At 59.3% G+C, this 17,543-nt stretch overlaps 7 protein-coding genes across 7 annotated transcripts; 3 read left to right on the top strand and 4 right to left on the bottom strand.

The window, feature by feature from the left end:
- Positions 1–495: 495 nt before the first annotated feature.
- On the bottom strand, positions 496–2,601 carry SPRG_11959 (hypothetical protein). Its single transcript, XM_012350836.1, has 2 exons — positions 1,878–2,601; positions 496–1,826 (listed from the first exon to the last, which is right to left on the bottom strand). Exons 1-2 carry the CDS (start codon positions 2,562–2,564, stop codon positions 549–551), a joined length of 1,965 nt encoding a protein of 654 aa, XP_012206226.1. The 5' UTR covers positions 2,565–2,601; the 3' UTR covers positions 496–548.
- Positions 2,602–3,357: 756 nt separating this feature from the next.
- On the top strand, positions 3,358–5,506 carry SPRG_11960 (hypothetical protein). Its single transcript, XM_012350837.1, has 9 exons — positions 3,358–3,703; positions 3,747–3,833; positions 3,883–4,013; positions 4,075–4,353; positions 4,404–4,553; positions 4,612–4,708; positions 4,757–4,863; positions 4,912–5,137; positions 5,194–5,506. The coding sequence occupies exons 1-9, from the start codon at positions 3,361–3,363 to the stop codon at positions 5,454–5,456; spliced, it is 1,683 nt and encodes a 560-aa protein (XP_012206227.1). The 5' UTR covers positions 3,358–3,360; the 3' UTR covers positions 5,457–5,506.
- A 297-nt stretch (positions 5,507–5,803) lies between these two features.
- SPRG_11961 (hypothetical protein) lies at positions 5,804–7,339 on the top strand. The gene has a single exon (XM_012350838.1). It carries the CDS (start codon positions 5,827–5,829, stop codon positions 7,315–7,317), a length of 1,491 nt encoding a protein of 496 aa, XP_012206228.1. The 5' UTR covers positions 5,804–5,826; the 3' UTR covers positions 7,318–7,339.
- A 402-nt stretch (positions 7,340–7,741) lies between these two features.
- Positions 7,742–9,962, bottom strand: SPRG_11962 (hypothetical protein; the record flags this gene model as incomplete). Its single annotated transcript, XM_012350839.1, has 11 exons — positions 7,742–8,076; positions 8,122–8,283; positions 8,330–8,393; positions 8,440–8,546; positions 8,591–8,687; positions 8,741–8,890; positions 8,937–9,145; positions 9,191–9,260; positions 9,314–9,443; positions 9,495–9,579; positions 9,623–9,962. 11 exons carry the CDS (start codon positions 9,960–9,962, stop codon positions 7,742–7,744), a joined length of 1,749 nt encoding a protein of 582 aa, XP_012206229.1.
- Positions 9,963–10,922: 960 nt separating this feature from the next.
- SPRG_21068 (hypothetical protein) lies at positions 10,923–13,132 on the bottom strand. Its single transcript, XM_012350854.1, has 8 exons — positions 12,802–13,132; positions 12,664–12,750; positions 12,474–12,604; positions 12,143–12,421; positions 11,844–12,090; positions 11,607–11,795; positions 11,377–11,544; positions 10,923–11,327 (listed from the first exon to the last, which is right to left on the bottom strand). The coding sequence occupies exons 1-8, from the start codon at positions 13,115–13,117 to the stop codon at positions 10,957–10,959; spliced, it is 1,788 nt and encodes a 595-aa protein (XP_012206244.1). The 5' UTR covers positions 13,118–13,132; the 3' UTR covers positions 10,923–10,956.
- A 236-nt stretch (positions 13,133–13,368) lies between these two features.
- Positions 13,369–15,452, bottom strand: SPRG_11965 (hypothetical protein; the record flags this gene model as incomplete). The annotated part of the gene is made up of 3 exons (XM_012350840.1): positions 13,369–14,380; positions 14,432–14,779; positions 14,824–15,452. The coding sequence occupies 3 exons, from the start codon at positions 15,450–15,452 to the stop codon at positions 13,369–13,371; spliced, it is 1,989 nt and encodes a 662-aa protein (XP_012206230.1).
- A 610-nt stretch (positions 15,453–16,062) lies between these two features.
- On the top strand, positions 16,063–17,399 carry SPRG_11966 (hypothetical protein; the record flags this gene model as incomplete). The annotated part of the gene is made up of 3 exons (XM_012350841.1): positions 16,063–16,263; positions 16,317–17,362; positions 17,384–17,399. 3 exons carry the CDS (start codon positions 16,063–16,065, stop codon positions 17,397–17,399), a joined length of 1,263 nt encoding a protein of 420 aa, XP_012206231.1.
- Between the last annotated feature and the right edge of the window lie 144 nt (positions 17,400–17,543).

A 17,543-nucleotide genomic window follows, 5' to 3' on the forward strand; every position in this document is an offset into this window, starting at 1 on the left:
CGCCACGACGATCCTTCGTCTCGCATTGGGTTTGCCAGCGTATGATTTTCCAACAGGGCCGCGACGTCGACGGCGTGACGTTGCATTGTACCAAAACAGCAACATCAAATATGACAATATTCTCGCGAGCCCTTCTCGTCAGCAAGCAGAATCGTCTTCCGCAGCAGCTAGTGACACAGATTGAAAACCCAATGCTACTATCAACTCGGGTATTGATCGAACCAGGTTGAAACACTGCTTCCGGCAACCTGTCATACCAAGATGTAGTCAACTGCGCGTGGTCGTTGTTGTTGAAGTGGGTCGTAACTGCGCGTGGTCGTGGTGGATGGGGCAAGCGACCTGGACTCACGGCGACAGTGAGCCGATCTTTCTGCTCGTATGCGTTGCGCCTCAAACCACCGGGCGCAGCGTTCGATGTCTGGCTCGATACCCTCAATGCCACTCCTCCAAGCGATGCTTCGCAGCGCGCTTCGAGACAAGTCGACACGGCATGGGTGGTGTCTGTACACGGTTGTTTTACTGCAGAACGCTTATCTCGTCCAACCTTTCTAGTCAATCTTGATGGACGAGTAGATCTTGCGGATAAACCAAAAGCAGGCAAAGTACCCGATGGTGCCCGTGAGGAAGAAGAACGTGAGCGAGATCATGCCCATGTAGCCAAAGTAGAGCAGGCCCGAGACGAACGCGGTGATGTTGAGCTTCGAGAAGAAGTACAGGAACGAGTACAAGAAGAGGTACAAGGCCGCGCTGCCCGACGTGAGGAACGAGCGCCACCACCAGTGGTAGTCCTCGGCGCAGAGCTGGAAGTAGCACATGACGATCGTCACTTCGGCGCACGTCGCGACGAGGATGAGCAGCACGAGGAAGAGGAAGCCAAAGACGTAGTAGATCTGGTGGAGCCAGAGCGCCGACATGATGAAGAAGAGCTCGATAAAGACCGCGCCAAACGGGAGGATGCCGCCGACGATGATCGCAAACGGCGTCGAGAGGTACCAGACTTGTTCCGGGATCTGGCGCGCAATCTGGTTGGTCTTGACCGGGTGCTCGATCGCCGGGCGCTTAAAGCCAAAGTACGATCCGAGGCAGACAAGTGGCACGGAAATGCCAAACCAGAGCACGAGGAGCGCGAAGAGCGTGCCAAAGGGCACGGCCTGCGACGACGCCTTGGCCCAGAGCACGAGGTTCAGCAGGAAAAACACCAGAAAGAGGCAGCCCGGGTAAAAGACGGCGGTCGAGACCATCGTGCGCTTCCAGTCCTTGCCGTGAAACATCTTGTACGTGCGCGAGCTATGGTAGCCGGCAAACGAGCCCATAAACACAAACAGCAGCAGGAGCGTCGTGAGGAGCGACCCGCGGTTGGCGGGCGAGAGGAGGCCGAGGAGCGCAATCACCATCGTGGCCGCCGACATGCAGCAGACCTGGACGCCTGTCCCGACAAACACGGAGAAGAGCATCGGCGAGTACGACGGCGGGCGAAACACATCGGCGTGCACGAGCTTCCAGCCGCTTTCTTCCGCGGCTTCTTCCGACGTCTGGACTTCGTTGTAGCGCGCGATATCGCGGTGGAGCGTCCGGAGCATGATCATGGCGATCATGCCCGTGAGGAAGAGCACAATCATGAGCGAGTTGATGATCGAAAACCAGTGGATCTGGTCGTTCGACGCACGGCTCGAGAGGATGCGGTCCCAGCGCTGCTCCCATGTAATGTCCGACTTGACGTACTGCACGTCGTACGTGTAGAGCACCGTCGACGGCGAGTTGGGCTCGAGGTACGCGTGGTGGCCCTCGCTGACCTCGGCAATGTCGACAAACTTGCCACACGTGTCCTATGGCACGGAAACATGAAACATTGGGTGATGCGACGACGAGAGACGCACCGACGTGAGCTCTTCGCCGCTCGACGGCGAGCCCTTGAAGAGGTGGTTGATGGACGTGGGCACGACCTCGAACCCGACGACGCGCCACTTGGGCGTCGCGGGCTCGGCGTACGGGTCCGGGTGCGTCAAGACGACGATGCGCACGTGGTTGTAAATGAAGTAGCGGCCTTGGGCGTCAATGTCGCCGAGCGGGAAGCCGCGCTTGTAGGCAGCCGAGAGCGGCGCGTTCGGGTCCTTGTTGACCGGTGCGGCCGCCTCGCCGTAGCTCGTGTCTTGGTAGAGCACCGGGAGGTTGTCGAGGATCCACTGCACGTAGTACTCGTCTTCAATCATGTCGATGAAGCGCTGCGTCTCTTCGGCCGTGTAGTGCATCGGCTTGCAAAGGATCTGGCAGCGCACGTCCTTGTGCATGTGCAGGCTGTACATCGAGTTCATAATGGCGTCGCCCGACATGATTTCGCCAAGGTTCTCTTGCTGCTCTTCCGGCGCGCTCGGCGCGCAGAACGGCAGGTAGTAGTACTCGTACGGCACGAGCGTCTTGACCGACGTGATCTTGTTGACGTTCAGTGGCAGGGCCGCGCCCTCCTCCCAGCTCTCGGGGGCCACGCCGGGCACGTAGAAGGCGGCGTCGACGAGGCTGCTCGTCAGCAGAAGCGCGAGGCTCACCAAGGACCGACGCATGACCATGGTCCGACTAGTGACGACGACTCTGGCAGTTTGCAACTAAGCTGTCGCTCTGGCCCTCCATTATCCGGACGCCGGATAAACCTCTCAAAGTGCATACTGGCGCCAATGACGACATCGTTTGAGATCGCTGTGACAGCCACGATGACAACTACTCGTACGCCTTCAGCTAACTACGGTACGACTAGAGCACTCAAGTGCTAGGACCAGACAGGTCGCAGAGGTTGTCGATGGACTTGCTGCGGCACCACTGTCCTATCCGTCAAATTGTAGTAGACGTAGAGATCCAGACAACAGGGCGGCTTGCCAAACTTTTCAACGCACCACGTGGCAGGTGTGGACACGCCGATGTCGCCTACGGTATTAATACTACATGGACTTTCTGCTACCGTAGATTTTCCTGTCCTACGGACTGTGCATAAATGCGTCGTAGCGATGCGTCGGAGATGGAGCGTTGGAGCTACCGACGATTGCTTTCAGAGTTGAGTTGGTCAAGTTCAAATTGGGTGATTTTAGCCCACTCGGTTCGAGCCGTTTCGACCATTGTGCCACGTGTCGGACTGCGCGGTTTTGTTGGCGCAGCGTGCTCTCGTGGATAGACGACATAGGACAATAGGCTCCTGCAAGGCGCGTCGTATGCGCCACGCTTGTAAATGCACATCGTGGTTGGCGATAGCGAATGGGAGGTGTGAATTGTTGTCTGTGGACGCCGATGGTAACTGCCGCATACTGCGATTAAGTTGTTTCGAGTTGAGTGCTTTTAGCTGGTGGACTGCCCATCGGTTTCGTGCAGAAAGATATGACGGGCCATGGCGACGTGAGCAGCAACGTGAGCAGCAGCGTGGCGTGGACCGACGCCGAGTGGGCACTGCGCATCGGCGGCATCGTGCTCCTCGTCGTGCTCGCGGCGACCTTCTCGGGCCTCACGCTCGGCCTCATGTCGCTCGACAAGGTCGGCCTTGACATTGTGATTGCGACTGGCGACGACAAGCTTGCGACACCGGAAGAGAAGAAGAACGCTACGTACGCGCGCCGCATCCAGCCGGTGCGCAACGACGGCCACCTCCTGCTGACGACGCTGCTCTTTGGGAACGTGGCCGTCAACTCGATCATGGCCATCGTCATGGCCGACATGACCTCCGGTATCTTGAGCTCTGATCCTGCCATGCTTAGAATGCGCACTAGGGCTGCTTGGCTTTCTCGTCACGACGGTCGTGCTCGTCATCTTTGGCGAGCTCATTCCACAAGCCTTTTGCTCCAAGCACCCGCTCGGTACGAGCAATCTTCCATCTCGACATTCGTCGACATGACCTCTCGGTAGCCATCGGCGCCAAGACGCTGCCCGTGGTCCGCGTCATCATTGCGCTCTTCTACGTTTTCGCCAAGCCCATTGCGCTCGCCCTCGACTGGCTCGTTGGAAAAGACATGGGCAATTACTTTACGAAATGCGAGGTACACAACGCTTCCGAGTTATGCATATACTGCTGCGTTGCATCCTCACGTCTCCATCTAGCTCACCAAGATGCTCGAGATCCATCTCAAACAAAAGATGCTGGATGTCGACGAGATCAACATCATGAAGGGCGCTCTGCAGTACAAGGCGACGCCGGTCGCACGAGTGATGACGCCGATCGCATCGGTCTACACCCTGTCGTCGTCCACGCTCCTCACGCGCGATGTGCTCGAAGAGATGTACCAGTCGGGCTTTAGCCGCATTCCAGTCTGGACCCGCGACATCAACGACATCATCGGCGTCGTCCTCGTCAAAGATCTGATTTTTGTCGACCCGGTGGTATAGTCTATATCTAGAAATGACTCGCTGTGGACCGAACATTGTAATAGGAGGCGACGCCACTGCTGCATTTCGTGCACATTTTTGGCCGCACCGTACACCGCGTGTGGCCCGAGTCGCCGCTCGCCGACGTCCTCCGCGCCTTCAAGATGGGGCGCACGCACTTGGCCGTTGTCCACGCCGTCAACAACGACGGACCTGTAGGCTCGTGGATGCTGCTACAAGAGAGATATTGTAATAACGCGAATGGCATGCTAGGGCGACCCGTACTACGAGACCAAAGGCGTGGTCACACTGGAAGATATCGTTGAAGAGATTCTGCAAGACGACATTTATGACGAAAACGATGTTGTGGGTACGGCTCCTTAGCCTTTCGAATATGGAGCTGAAGCGACAAATGAAGATGCAGACATTGCGCGCCGCAACCGCATGCTGAACCGGCCGAGCTTCGACACGAGCGTCCGCTACGAGATGCAGGCAGCCTCGACCAAATTCATCAACGCGGCCGAGGTAAACAACGGAATCGAACCCTGTACCAGTAAAATGTGCGAAATTCAGGCCATGGCGCTCGCCCAGCACTTGGCAGCCAAGCACGCCGTGTTTGCCCTGCCCGATGCCACCGGCCAACCCATGACGCCGAGGCGGCTATCCGCGCTCTTGGAGAAGAGCCCCATCGTCGAGTACCACACGCGCGGGGACACGGTGGTCACGCTCGGAAGCAATCTGACGCACTGCCTCGTCGTCTTGGACGGTCGCTTGCAAGCTGCGGGTGCGAGTGCCACAGGTTGGAGCGTCGTCTACATCACCGTGGTGGGGGTTACAACGGTCTCGTGCTCCTAGAGACGCTTGGACTCTGGGGCGTTCTTGGCGCCAACAGCCTCGTGCTCGCCGAAGGTGCGTACGTCAGTGATGTGACGGCCACCGTCGAGACCGAATATGCGCGCTGCCTCAAGCTCGCGCGCGTCGAGTTCCAAGCGCACTTGCACGCGATGGTGCTCAACCGAACACCGGCCACGCTCGAGAAGCGCCGGCGCGAGTCGATCCTCGCTGCCTCCAAGGACGTCAAGGAAGAGGAAGTCCGCATCGCGTTCGCATCCGTGTAGCTCGCAGCTCGGCCACATTTGAGCTCATGAAATGGATCCTCGGATGTCGATATGACTGAGCTGGTCCAAAGCTATCAACCTGTGCTGTCTTAGGGGTCGGGGTCACGGTTAGAAAGGAAGCAAGCGCTAGGAACCATATGTAGAGCATGGACGCAGTAGAGGCGGGTGGCACTCGACACTATGCGCATGGAGACCGCGTCGCCTCGATGGCGAGACAGCCTTTAGCAAGCAGGAGCCCTCTTGTCGTCCGGCTCGCGAGCTCGTGTTGCCGGTTGGTGTGAACCGGATGATAATCCGGATATGTCAAGCGAGTGATGGTCCTGGTCCCAGCGGATCTTTTCCATTTTCCAGCAAGCGGAAGAGCCGAAGGATGGCTCCCGCGGGCAGCGCGGTGCTGGCACTTGTGCCATCGACGCTTCCGTCGGCCAAGCCGGGCGCGCCCTCCATGGACGTCTTCCCGACGACTTGCGCCATCTGCCTCGATGCGATCCAAGGGCCCATGCTGCGCAAGCTGTGTTCCGAGACGTGCCCGGGCATGCTCTGCGCCGCGTGCTTCCAGCGGTACACGGAGGTCCATATCGCGTCGATCCTCCACGGCGTCGTCTCGACGCTCAAATGCCCGATCTGCGTTGTGCCGATGAACCTCTTGCGCGTGCTCGATAGCGTGGGCCCGGACGCCGTCGCGTCGATCCGCGACGCGGTCGAGGCGTCTTGCGAGATTCGGTGCCCGATCTGCGACGATACCTACGTGCTTTTGCCCGACGTCCACGACGAGACGATCGAGCACTTGGCCACAGTCGCGTCCGAGCAGCAGCTCGTGGCGCTCTTCCCGAGCACGTTGCAACCGTTCGTTCTGCCGTTATTGGCCTATTGCAGCTACCGCCTCTCGGCGCCGGCCTTTTTCGCTCTCGTTCAAGCGCAAGATGCATTGTCCCTCGACGTGTTGCTGCCGGCGCTTCTCGCGCGCATCTTTGACCCGCAGCGGCGCGCCTGCCTCTTCCTCGCGTGGCGACAAAAGGACCCGTTCAGCGTCACGTCGTGCTGCCACCACCCCGTGTGCTTTCTCTGCAAGACCGCGGGCCACCACAAGGGCGTCTCGTGTCGTGAGAACGCCGCGACGATCGTCGACATGGCGCAGTGCCCCCACTGCTTTTTGTACCTTGTCAAAGGCGATGGCTGCGACTCGATACTGTGCTTTTGCGGCACCTCGTCCAACTGGCTCGACGAGGTCGACGCACTGCGCCGTCGCATGCTGCTTACGCCGTCCACCATCGCCAGCTTTTCGCGCGTTCTCGCGTTCTTGCGTCGGTGCGTGCACCGTCGGCGCATGGTCGACGTCGTGCTACCGCAGATGACGGCCCGTGTTCTCGCGGCCAAAGTAGCTCGCATTCAGCTCCGTCTCGCGCAGCCAGCGACATGGCCGGCGCGGCAGACACTACTGCAGTACGTCTACCGCCGGCGCTACTCCCGGAGCGTGCTCGGACGCCTTCCCGCACTCGTCCATGGCTGGCGCCAAGAGCACCTTCGCCGCGTCTTCTCGACAACGGTCGTTCCGTCCATCCTCAGTGCCGTCGCGCACGCCCGCCATGCGCGGATCCGCGAAGTCTTGCGCACTTCGCGGCCGCGCCGACGCGCGTTGGAGCAGCTGGTGGTGGCATTTCGCAGAGTGTGCTTTGGCCGGGCGCTGCAGCCCGTGCTGGATCAAGTGCCCGCTGCTGTCGCGGCCAAGCGGCGGGTGCAGCTCAACGCTGCGTTGCCTCGGTGGGGACTCTTCAAGGCGCTCGTGCTACGCTGGGTGTACCGCAGTCGCTACCGGTCCATTGTCGCTGCGATGCCGGTCATGTGCTGCAGTGGCGCGTGACGCATTTCTGTAAAACCAACGGCCTCGTGCACGCACTTGCCTGGGTGGCGGGGCCAAAGCGCAGTCATCGCCGGTCCCGGCGCAAGCAGCACAAGGGCATCCCGTACGTGCTCGAGATGCTCAAAGCCCGCCTCCAACGACAAGGAGGGTTAGGGCACAAGGTGTCGCAGACCAACCCACAGAAGCGCCAGCTTCTCTTTTGACTTTAAAATTTTGTTGTGTCTCCGAAGTGACTTGAATGTCGACGCATGCTGACAAGCCTGCAACTCAGTGTCGTGGACGTGACAAGGGTAGCTCAGCTGATGAACGTGCGTCATGCTGCGTTATATATACACTTCCATTGGTCGAGAATAGTACGTAAGACTCGACTCATGATGCATGATGCATTCAAAATGTCGATCGTTGGCATCCATCGCGAGGGCGGTTAAAAGTCCTTGGTCGTGAGCGTGTACGGAGCAGTCGGCGTCGGGACGTCGGTCGCAAACCCCTCGAACACCGCTGGCAGCGCCATTTCGAGGTCGTCGTTGGCCCGCGATTTCTTGATTTCGACGCGGCGCTGTTGGAGGACGCTGGGATCGCTCGCAATCTGCATCGGGTACAAGGTCGCTTGGAAGTCAAAGTGCGAGATGCGCAGGCAGCGCACGTAGACGTCCGACGGCACCTCGACCGTCACGTCCGACTCGTACGAGCCGTCAGGCACCAAGAGCGCGTTGGCGCCGTGCACCGACCAGAGACCCGCGTGGCTGTGCACGCCGCTGTCTACACAACCACCGACTGAGACAAGGTGGATCATGTCGAGCGTACTGGAGGTGACGCGCACGTGGCCGTGAAGGACAATGAGCGCGTGGTTGGTGACCTTGTGCTCGACAAAGAGGTCAGCATGAGGCGCGTCCGACGTGTGAAACTCGAGGACGGGGCACTTGGTCAGAATGAGCGACGCCAAATGCGACTCGCTCAATGGCGTATCTGCGCCGGCGCGTGAGCGATCCCATGGACGAGCGACGACACGTACTGTTGTTGTCGACGGTCGAGAAGACCGGGTCGTTGGCCACGAGGTGCTTGGCGAGGGCTTCCGCCTACATGTCATCCTGAGACATGTCATTAGCGAAATCATTGACTTACCTCGGGACGCGCGAGGTACTTGACGTCTTGCTTGCCCTCCAAGAGGTGCGACATGCCCGGGTCGTAGCTGCGGTGCGAGAGCCGGTTCTTGCGGTGTGTCTCGGGGTCTATAGACACATTCTCCATCCGTTTTTGTGTTTCTCTAGCGTACCGATCTCGTCGCTCTCGTCGTAAATCTTGTCTTGGAGGATCTCTTCGACAATGTCTTCCAGCGTCACGACACCTTTCGTCTCGTAGAACGGGTCGCCCTACAAGTCGTACGATCAGACGACGCTCTGGCGCAGAAGGTCACATGACGTACCGGCCCGTCGTTGTTGACGTCATGGACGAGCGCGAGGTGCGTCCGGCCGGCCTTGAACGCCTGCATGACTTCGCCGAGCGTCGAGTCGGGCCACACGCGATGCACGCCGCGGCCAAAGACATGGACAAAGTTGAGGAGCGTCGTTTGTTCCTAGTGTGCACAACTTGTCATCTGACGCCACGGGACTAATACGTACGTCCGGGTCGGCGAAAATGAGATCCTTGACAAAGATGAGGCCGACAATGTCGTTGCGGTCCTTCCCGTAGACTGGAATGCGGCTGTAGCCCGTGTGGTAGATCCTCTTGATCGTCTCCAGATCGAGGATCGTGGTCACGGGCAGCATGTAGACGCGGTCGATTGGCGTCATGACGGACGCGACGGCCTTGCGCTTAAAGTACATGGCCCCTGCCGTCATACTTGAGCTACGTACGCATAGCCAAGCTCTTGTACCTTTCATGATGTCGGTCTCGTCCGCATCGAGCATCTTTTGCTTGACGTGGATCTCGAGCATCTTGGACATCTACGCAAATAAGAAAATCAACTCGACACATTGATAGAATGAAGCAAACGAACCTCGGTGCGCGAGTAGACGGCGCCAATCTCGTGGCCGAGGCAGTAGTCGAGGATCGACGCGACGGGCCGCGCTGCAATGTAGAAGATCGCCATGAAAACTTGACGATCGGGACCGACTTGCCGCCAATGGCTACCAATAAGATCATACGCCTTCGTCCATCGTACTGGGAAAAGCGTACACAGCGGATGGCGCGAGCAGAGGGCTTGCGGAATGAGCTCGCCAAAGATGACAAGGATCACCGTCGTCACGAGGAACCCAACGAGTCCTATCGATGCGTCTCAGTTCTGGCTCGAAGGAGAAGGACGTACCGTTGGTCATGTCGGCCATGGCGATGGCCATGATCGAGTTGATGCCGACGTTGCCGTAGAGCATCGTGGTCAAAAGGAGGTGGCCGTCCTTGCGGATCGGCGCAATCTTACGCGCGTACGCAGCGTTCTTCTTCTCTTCGGGCGTCGCGTCCGGGTCGTCGCCGGCATCAATGACGATCTGGAGCCCGTTGTTGTCGAGCGACATGTAGCCGAGCGTAAGGCCGGCGAAGAGCGCGGCGAGGACCGTGAGGAGCACGATCGAGCCGATGCGCAGCGTCCACTCGAGGTCGCTCCAGTCACTGCTGCTGCTGCTATCGGCGCATTTCGACGCGGTGTCCATCGACAGGCAAAATGCAAAATGGCACTTTCTGGCGGAACACCTGGGCCGTTCCGAAAGCATGGAAGAGTCCTTAAACCGAGGGAGTCTCGACAATTCCGCGTAAACTTCGCATTATTATGTTGCTTTTCCTGTTGCACCGAGATAAAGACGAGAGCGCGTCGCACGGACGCTTGACGTGAGTTGCCTTTACAACCGTGGCGAGAATGGGCTCGCCACCCGAAGACCTGTTGTGCGAACGTGGGGCATGTTGTTTCCTTGATGTACCTGGTTTTGTCACTGTATTTCGAAGCACCCCCGGTTGTGTCATTTTCCTGTCGCGTCGTGACCGCCATTGAAGTGCGACCAGCTTGCACTCGCTGCCCACAGTAGGACGCAGCGAGTGCTGGAATTAGAGCCGCAAGGTCCATGCGACGGCTGCCGCGTCGCACGACGGACGACACAGATACCATCGCGACATCAAATCCGAGGCCGAAGCGAGACGACTGCACTTTTGTACGTGTACTTGGTGAGCAGATGCAGTAGTGGGGGACTTCGGAGCACATCGTGGTCGTCAGCACGTGGCGGTGGCTGATACTACTGCAAACGAAGAGGATAGGTGTGCATGGGACGCAGCGTGCTCTGGACCATCAAAAGACTGTATTGATAATACAGTCTTTCATCTCGATCGTTGTATAATACAGTATTATACAACGATCGAGATACTGGAGCGCTGTAGACGACGAATCGAGCTCGCGTGCCCATGTTACAGCATTCAGGAAGCATGCGCACTGACTGCTCCCACGCGGCATGTACCTAGGATCCACAGTCCGAGGTTGCGGCTCCCTCGAATCTTCTGATCTCGTGAATCTCCAACTTCAAGTTGCACCGGCTCTACGCTGCGCGCTTGCCACGTCATTTCGCCCGCCACCCACGTCCATTTGTTTTATACCAACAACAGCGCAATATTTCCAGCGCCAAGTTGTGCAAGCAGTTTGTAAAAAGAAAGAACAGTCCCTCACTCGAACGCTGTTTGCATCTCGTCCATGCTGTCGGCCTGGAGAAGGCTCCTCTTGACTTCGTTGCTCGAATCGATGGGGGCCACGAATTCGAGTTGGGCGGTCATCGGATGGATTTGGGCCGTGTGCTTGGGCAACGCAAAGCGTTTGGACCGCACCCGGGGGGTCGCCGCCGCCTTGACGAGACGCGGGTGCAAGCTCACGTTCGGGTGCAGCATGTGCTGAAAGTCGACGTGGGTGATCTGCAGGCAGAGAATCTTCCCACACCGACTCGGCACGACGGCAGTAAAGTCAGGCACGTGTGTGTTGGCCGGTACGACAAGGCTCTCGGCGCCGAGGACCGACCAGACGTCCATTTCACTCGCCAGTCCTACATGTGTTTGTCACATCACCACCGTAGTACGAGCAGGCAATCGCACCGTGGCGACCGGTTGTGACCTTGACACAGCCCTCCATCACAACAACGCAGTGGTTGGCGACCTGCGACGGCGAGTATATGCGAGCACCGAGCGCCGTCTCGCGGCCATATTCGACCAGATGGCACTTCATCAGGAGACTGCTCACATCGTCAATGGTCAATGCGTCGCCTAGTATTCATGCAAAGATGATTACATCTGGCGCCGTCCCAAACTCAGATTGCAGATCGCACCTCCAGATTTCCGTAGCTGGAAGACTGGCTGGTTGGCCACGAGATGCGTCGCCAAGTCCTTGGCTTCCTCCAACGTCAAGTACATGTCGTCATCGTCGTCATCGAGGATGTCGTCGGACGAGCCGACGCGCAGTCGCCGGATCGCGGAAGGATCGACGTCGCGGCAGGCCATGGTCTTGTTGCGTCCGTCTAGACATGGAAAAGAATGTCATTTGGTTGTTGGACAACATCCGGTACCGCTGACATCGCCTTCGCTGCGAAAGGTGTCTTGCAAGATCTCTTCAATCACGTCCTCGAGCGAGACAACGCCGACCGCTTCCAGGAACGGGTCGCCGTCGCCCGCATTGTTGACCTCCTGCACTAACGCGAGGCGCGAGTGGCCCATCTTGAAGGCCTTGAGGAGGTCGCCGAGGTTCGTATCGGGCCAGACGCGATGGATGCCGCGGCCAAAAATATGCACAAAATGTAGCACTGAAATCGGTTCCTAGTATCGCAATATTCGTGTACAAAAGTGTCATTGTACAGAGAGAACGTACGTTGGGATCCACAAACACGAGGTCCTTGATGAAAAGCAGCCCGAGCACGTCGTTGCGCGTGCGGCCGTACACAGGCACGCGGCTGAAGCCCTTGGCGTAAATGTCCCGCAGCGTACTTCGGTCGAGGAGCGCGGTCGATGGCAGCATGTACACGTCGTGCATGCGGGTCATGATCGCGCTCACGGGCTGGCTCTTGTAGTGCAGCGCGCCGTACATGATCCAGCTCTCGTCGTCGTCAATCAAGTCGCGCTTGACGTGGATGTCGAGCATCTTCCACAGCTACACGGTCGCCGCTCGAGGTCAAGTGAGACGGCGGACTCTACGGACGCACCTCTCGCTTCGTGAAGAGCGTGCCGACTTCTTGACCGAGAAAGGCGTCCAAGACAGCGCTCACGGGTTTCGCCAACACGTAAAAGAGAGCGATGATGAGTTTGACGAACGGAACCGACTTGGCACCGATCGCTACAATCCACCATTGTCTCCTGCAATTCTTCATCATTTTCAATGAAAGTAGCACGTACCGAGCGCGTGGCGGGAGCACGCGGCTTGCGGAATGACTTCGCCGACGAGCACGATGAGCGCGGTCGACACGAGAAAGCCAAAGAGACCTAATGCGTCATTGATGACCCGAGAGACTTGGGAGATGGAGTGAGACGCACCGCTCGTGAGGTCGGCGAGAAGGATCGAGAGGAGCGAGTTGACCGACACGTTCCCAAGCAAGAGCGTCGTGAGAAGAAGGTTGCCGTTCCTTCGAATCGGCGCAATCTTGCGCGCAGCGGCGGCGAGGCGCTTCTCTGTCGGCGTCGCACCGTCGTCTTCGCCAGCACCAATGACGACTTCGAGGCCGATCTTGTCGAGCGACATGAGTCCGAGCGTGAGGCCCGAGAAGACCGCGGAGAGCGCCACGAGGCCCGTGATCGCAAGGCCTCGAACGACCCAGTCGCCCGTCGAGAGCGACGCCTCGGTCGTGCTCATGCTGATGAGCTTTTTATGGACAATGGATGACCCTCGCGCCAGAAATAGCACCCGCCAATAATATCCCGAAATACGTGGCACGCTCTGAGCGCACCAAAATACGTGGCACGCTCCGAGCGCAGCACAACCGGACCTGTCCAGGTACCCTGTCTTCGACACCTCTGGGCGACGTTGAGGACAATAAAAGAAAGCACTTGAATCCAACTGGCTGCTATTGGGGGTACAGTACTTAGTACGATGCGAGGACGAACTTAGTTCATAAAGGTATAGTCGACCGACGCGTAGGTAAACTGCTGGAGGCCAATATACGGGCTGTTGGCAGCGTGGCACGACCACAGATGCGGGTTGCTTCCAGACGCGCTGCCCATGTCGAGGCAAAAGCCGGGAAACTTGACGTGGCGCAGCTGCTGCGTCGCGCTGTCGTACGACCATTTCTGGTTGGTGTTGCTCTGGCTGCACGCGTAGAGGTGGACGGCGCCGCCGTTCCAGCCCTGGTACGCGTCGAGGCAGAGACCGGTCGTGCCCAGCGCGATCGTCTGGTGCACGTTATCAACGATCCAGTGCTGCTTGGTGCTATCGGCAAACGTGATGGTGCCAGCCCCGGCATCGCCCGTGAGCACGCGCTGCTTGTTGGCGATCGCGACGCGCTCGGTCGGCAGCCCGATCCACTGGTTGGCGTTGAGTGTGTTGAGCGCGTGGCACTGCCAGACCTGCACACCATTCGACGCGTCGTTGGGGTCGACGTCGACGCACAGATTCGGGTGCGTCGCATGCGCGAGTCGGTGGTTCTGGATGTCGATCTTCCATTTCTGGTTGCCGTTCGATGCGTCGCAGCTCCACGTATGCAGCGCATAGCCCGCAGCTTTGGACGCATCAGGGTAAGCATCCAGGCACGCGTTGGCGCTGAGCGACTTAAGCAGCGACGTTGCCGTGTCGAATTCAAAGCGCTCGTTGAGGTTGTGCCGGGGCGCGTTGGCGTAGAGCTTGCCGTTCCACTCCGAGATGGCGAGGCCGCGCGACGTGTAGAGTTGCAGCGTCGGGCGGTTGCCGTTGCGAACATTCGAGTAAATCGACGTCGGGTATGCAAGGTTGTTTTGGGAGTTGTCCATGTTGCCAGCGCCGAGGCCAGAGACGACCGCCGAGATGAGCGACCGCGCCGAGCGCGCAGCATCGTCGCCCGAAGCCTCCCAGAACATGGCGCCGGCGAGGTTGAACTTTTGGAGGTACTGCATTTTGGCGGCAATTGTCGCTGGCCCGTCATACCTACCCTCGCGTCAGACAACATGTCCATCAGTTTGCGAGAGGGAGGATTACGTGATCAGCATCTTTGTTGACGGGTTGTACGTGTAGGTAGCCATCGTCGTCGCGTCGACTTGCTCGGTCGTGCCGGCCAGCGGAAGGCTCTTGTAGCGCCAGGAGCCAGCAGCGCCATTGTCGCCGAGCGTCGGTGTCGCAAACGACTGGTAGAGGCCGGCGGTGTTTTCAAACGACGTGCCGTAGAGCGGAAGGCCCATGACGAGCTTGCTACCAGGACAGCCTTTCTGGAGATAGTACTGGACCGCAGCGTCGACCGAGAGCTTAAAGTCACCCGGCGCCTTGGCGTCCGTGTACAAGTTGGCCGAGTACCCGGCCACGCGGCTCCACGACCCGGAAAAGTCGTACCTACTGCCATATTCGATGCAACTCCATCATCTAGAGGTATGTACGTCATGAGGTAGATGGCGTCGACGAAGCTGCAGAGCGTCCCAAGGTGCGGCCCCAGGTCACTCTCAAAGCCGGGTGCTGCAAACGTAAGCTCGGCGCGGAACGGCAGCTGGTTGAGCGCCGCCTTGATCTCGCGCATGAGCGTGGTAAAATTAGCCGTCTCGGTGGCCCCAGTTGGGTACTCCCAGTCCATGTCAACGCCGTCGAGACCGAGGTTGACGAGCACCTCGAGGACGTTGGTGATGAAGGCGGCGCGAAGCGAGGGCGACGCAGCAATCGCGGGAAAGGCGTCGCCGTTGCCCCAGCCGCCGATCGAGAGCGCCACTTTCACCTTGCGGTTCGCACGCTTGAAGGCGAAGAGCTGGCCAAAGTTGCCTTGGAGAGACGTGGGCCCGAGGTCGGCGCCGACGGCCGTGCCAAAGGCCGCGGACGTGTTGGCGAAGCGGAGGCTGCCGTCGGGATTCGGCGTCGCAAACGCGTAGTTGATGTGCGTGAGGCGGCTGCCGTCGAGGTTGTTGACGTTGTAATTGAAGGTCTCGGGCGACCACTCGGTAAAGTACGCGACGTTGCGGTACGGCGCAGCGGCGGCAAACGCGAGCAGCAGCGACGAGACGACGGTAGCGACGTGCATGTATGGCAAAGAAAAAAAGGCAATCTGGCAAACAAGCGAGCAAGTGCCACCACCTGGTAGACGTGTTACACCGATCATTTGGCCACGCGACGTAACAAAACTGCGCCTCGAAATCGTTGACCTCCTCGGTGGTGGCGCTGCAATGTGTGCTGAGAAAGCGGTGCCTCATTGCCTTGAAAAGGCGCTCGATGGGTGGCCAGTCCGTAGTATCAGGTGGAGCGAGCAGGCACCTGGCGCGTGCCGTTGGCTCTGGACGAATCCTGCGGCTGATACCAAGGGCCAGACTCATCACCAGGTACAGTACATAGTCCAGTAGTGTGTGGTCAGCGATGACACCACTTTCAACACCCGAGCTTTCGACTGGACGCTGCGACTGGCTGCACGGACGTAAACTGGACAAGCTCCGTGGTGTGGTAAATTTGTCTCATGCCCGAGGTCTCCGGCCCAAGATCGCACAGTCAACGAGTACGATAGCAGAGCCAAGCGGCAAGTACGACAAAGGTGCGACCGGTTAGCGATGGCGCACGTGCTGCATGCTCAAATTCCTGGAGGCGCCACAGAAAGATCGCAGAGGAGCCAATGACAGCGTCGCATTTTGGGAACCGTTGCGATGCCGCACCGACCGTGCCAGCGGTACAGCCATACCAGCGGTGGGCGCCGCCGAAGTGAGACGGTACGCGATGCGACGCGCGTGCTCTGCGGCAACGGCCAGCGCGGCTGCGGCGACGGCAAGGCCGCCGTCGCCACGTTCAACACGCCCATGTCTCTCTGCTGCTTGGTGGACGGCACCCTCGTCGTCTCCGACTGCCAAGTACTAACCCGTTCTGTCGCGCCGTCCAGTCGTAATCTCTCTTCTATCTGTAGAACAACACACTGCGCTTCGCGGTGCAGGACGAGAAGGGCAGCCTCCGCGTCCATGCGCTGCGCAACTCGTCCTTTCTGGCACCGCGCGGCCTCGGACTCGACGCCTCGCTCTTGTACGTCTGCGATACCGGTCACCACATGATCAAGTTTGGCCTTCTTCCCGACGCCTTCCTGGAGGACATGGATTTTGGGGTCTTCGCGGGCTCGGGCAGGAAAGGGCACGTCGATGGTCTCGCGTCGAGTAGCGCCTTCCACCACCCGTCGAGTCTTGTCGTGCTGGCCGACCACAGCGTTCTCGTCGCCGACACGGGCAACCACTGCATTCGATCGATCCACAGGACGCACGGGCAGTGGCGCGTCCGAACCATCGCGGGCGGCGCGCCGAGTCCCAACCCAGTGGTGGGGCGACGGTCGTCGGTCCCGTCCAGTGCAGGCTACGCTGACGGCGTCGGACCCACCGCCCTCTTTCGCGGCCCGAGTGGCCTCGCGCTCGGGCCTCTCGGCGAAGTCTTCGTTGCGGATACGTTCAACCACTGCATCCGCGTCTTGACGTGGTCCGAGGACGCTGGCGCGTGGCGTGTCGAGACGCTGGCGGGGTCGCCCAAGAGCGGCCATGTCAACGGCGCGTGCGACAGCGCGCTCTTCAACCAGCCCGTCGGCCTCTGCATTGCGGCGGACGAGTCGATCTTCGTCGCAGACAAGGGCAACAACTGCCTGCGCCAGCTCGGCGGCGTCGTTCGGAGCCACGACCGGTGCTACTACAGCTGGGTGCGCACGGTGACGATCGAGAGCTTTGCGCCTAGCCAAGTGTTCTCGAGAGGCGTCGAGCCGCCATTTCTCTTGCCCAAAGGCGTGTGCACGCTGGTTCGAGGGCGGCCTGAGAAACCTGATCACGTGCTTCTTGGCGTTTGTGATTCCGGCAACCACTTGGTTCGGCTCGTGTCCGTGCCCAGCCTAGCACGTCCCGACATAACTGCGAGCAGCGCCGAGGACGATGACATTGAAAGCGACGACGGCAACAACAACATCGGCGACAAGCCAGACATGTACGTGGCGAGGTATCGAAGCTCTACACGATGTTGACGGTTCTCCAGCGACGAGGCGACGTCCGAAACTGTACCCAAGCACGAGCTAGAAGCGGTAGTCCTCGGGCGGCGTTGACGGTCGTCCTCATGGCTGCGAATAGTTGCAGGTCGAAAACGCACAGCTTCGCGCGGACAATGCCAC

This window comes from Saprolegnia parasitica, assembly GCF_000151545.1.
Source record: "Saprolegnia parasitica CBS 223.65 unplaced genomic scaffold supercont2.70, whole genome shotgun sequence".
NCBI lineage: Eukaryota > Oomycota > Saprolegniomycetes > Saprolegniales > Saprolegniaceae > Saprolegnia > Saprolegnia parasitica.

Excerpts from the sequence above, each read along its gene's own strand:
- SPRG_11960 (XM_012350837.1), top strand. The coding sequence starts at position 3,361 with ATGACGGGCCATGGCGACGTGAGCAGCAACGTGAGCAGCAGCGTGGCG. Across the intron at positions 3,834-3,882 it reads TTGCTCCAAGCACCCGCTCG|CCATCGGCGCCAAGACGCTG; the intron begins GTACGAGCAATC and ends ACCTCTCGGTAG. Across the intron at positions 5,138-5,193 it reads TGCGGGTGCGAGTGCCACAG|AGACGCTTGGACTCTGGGGC; the intron begins GTTGGAGCGTCG and ends TCGTGCTCCTAG.
- SPRG_11961 (XM_012350838.1), top strand. The coding sequence starts at position 5,827 with ATGGCTCCCGCGGGCAGCGCGGTGCTGGCACTTGTGCCATCGACGCTT.
- SPRG_21068 (XM_012350854.1), bottom strand. The coding sequence starts at position 13,117 with ATGAGCACGACCGAGGCGTCGCTCTCGACGGGCGACTGGGTCGTTCGA. Across the intron at positions 11,796-11,843 it reads CAGCGAAGGCGATGTCAGCG|ACGGACGCAACAAGACCATG; the intron begins GTACCGGATGTT and ends TTCCATGTCTAG. Across the intron at positions 11,328-11,376 it reads GGTCACAACCGGTCGCCACG|GACTGGCGAGTGAAATGGAC; the intron begins GTGCGATTGCCT and ends AAACACATGTAG.
- SPRG_11959 (XM_012350836.1), bottom strand. The coding sequence starts at position 2,564 with ATGGTCATGCGTCGGTCCTTGGTGAGCCTCGCGCTTCTGCTGACGAGC. Across the intron at positions 1,827-1,877 it reads GCGGCGAAGAGCTCACGTCG|GACACGTGTGGCAAGTTTGT; the intron begins GTGCGTCTCTCG and ends TCCGTGCCATAG.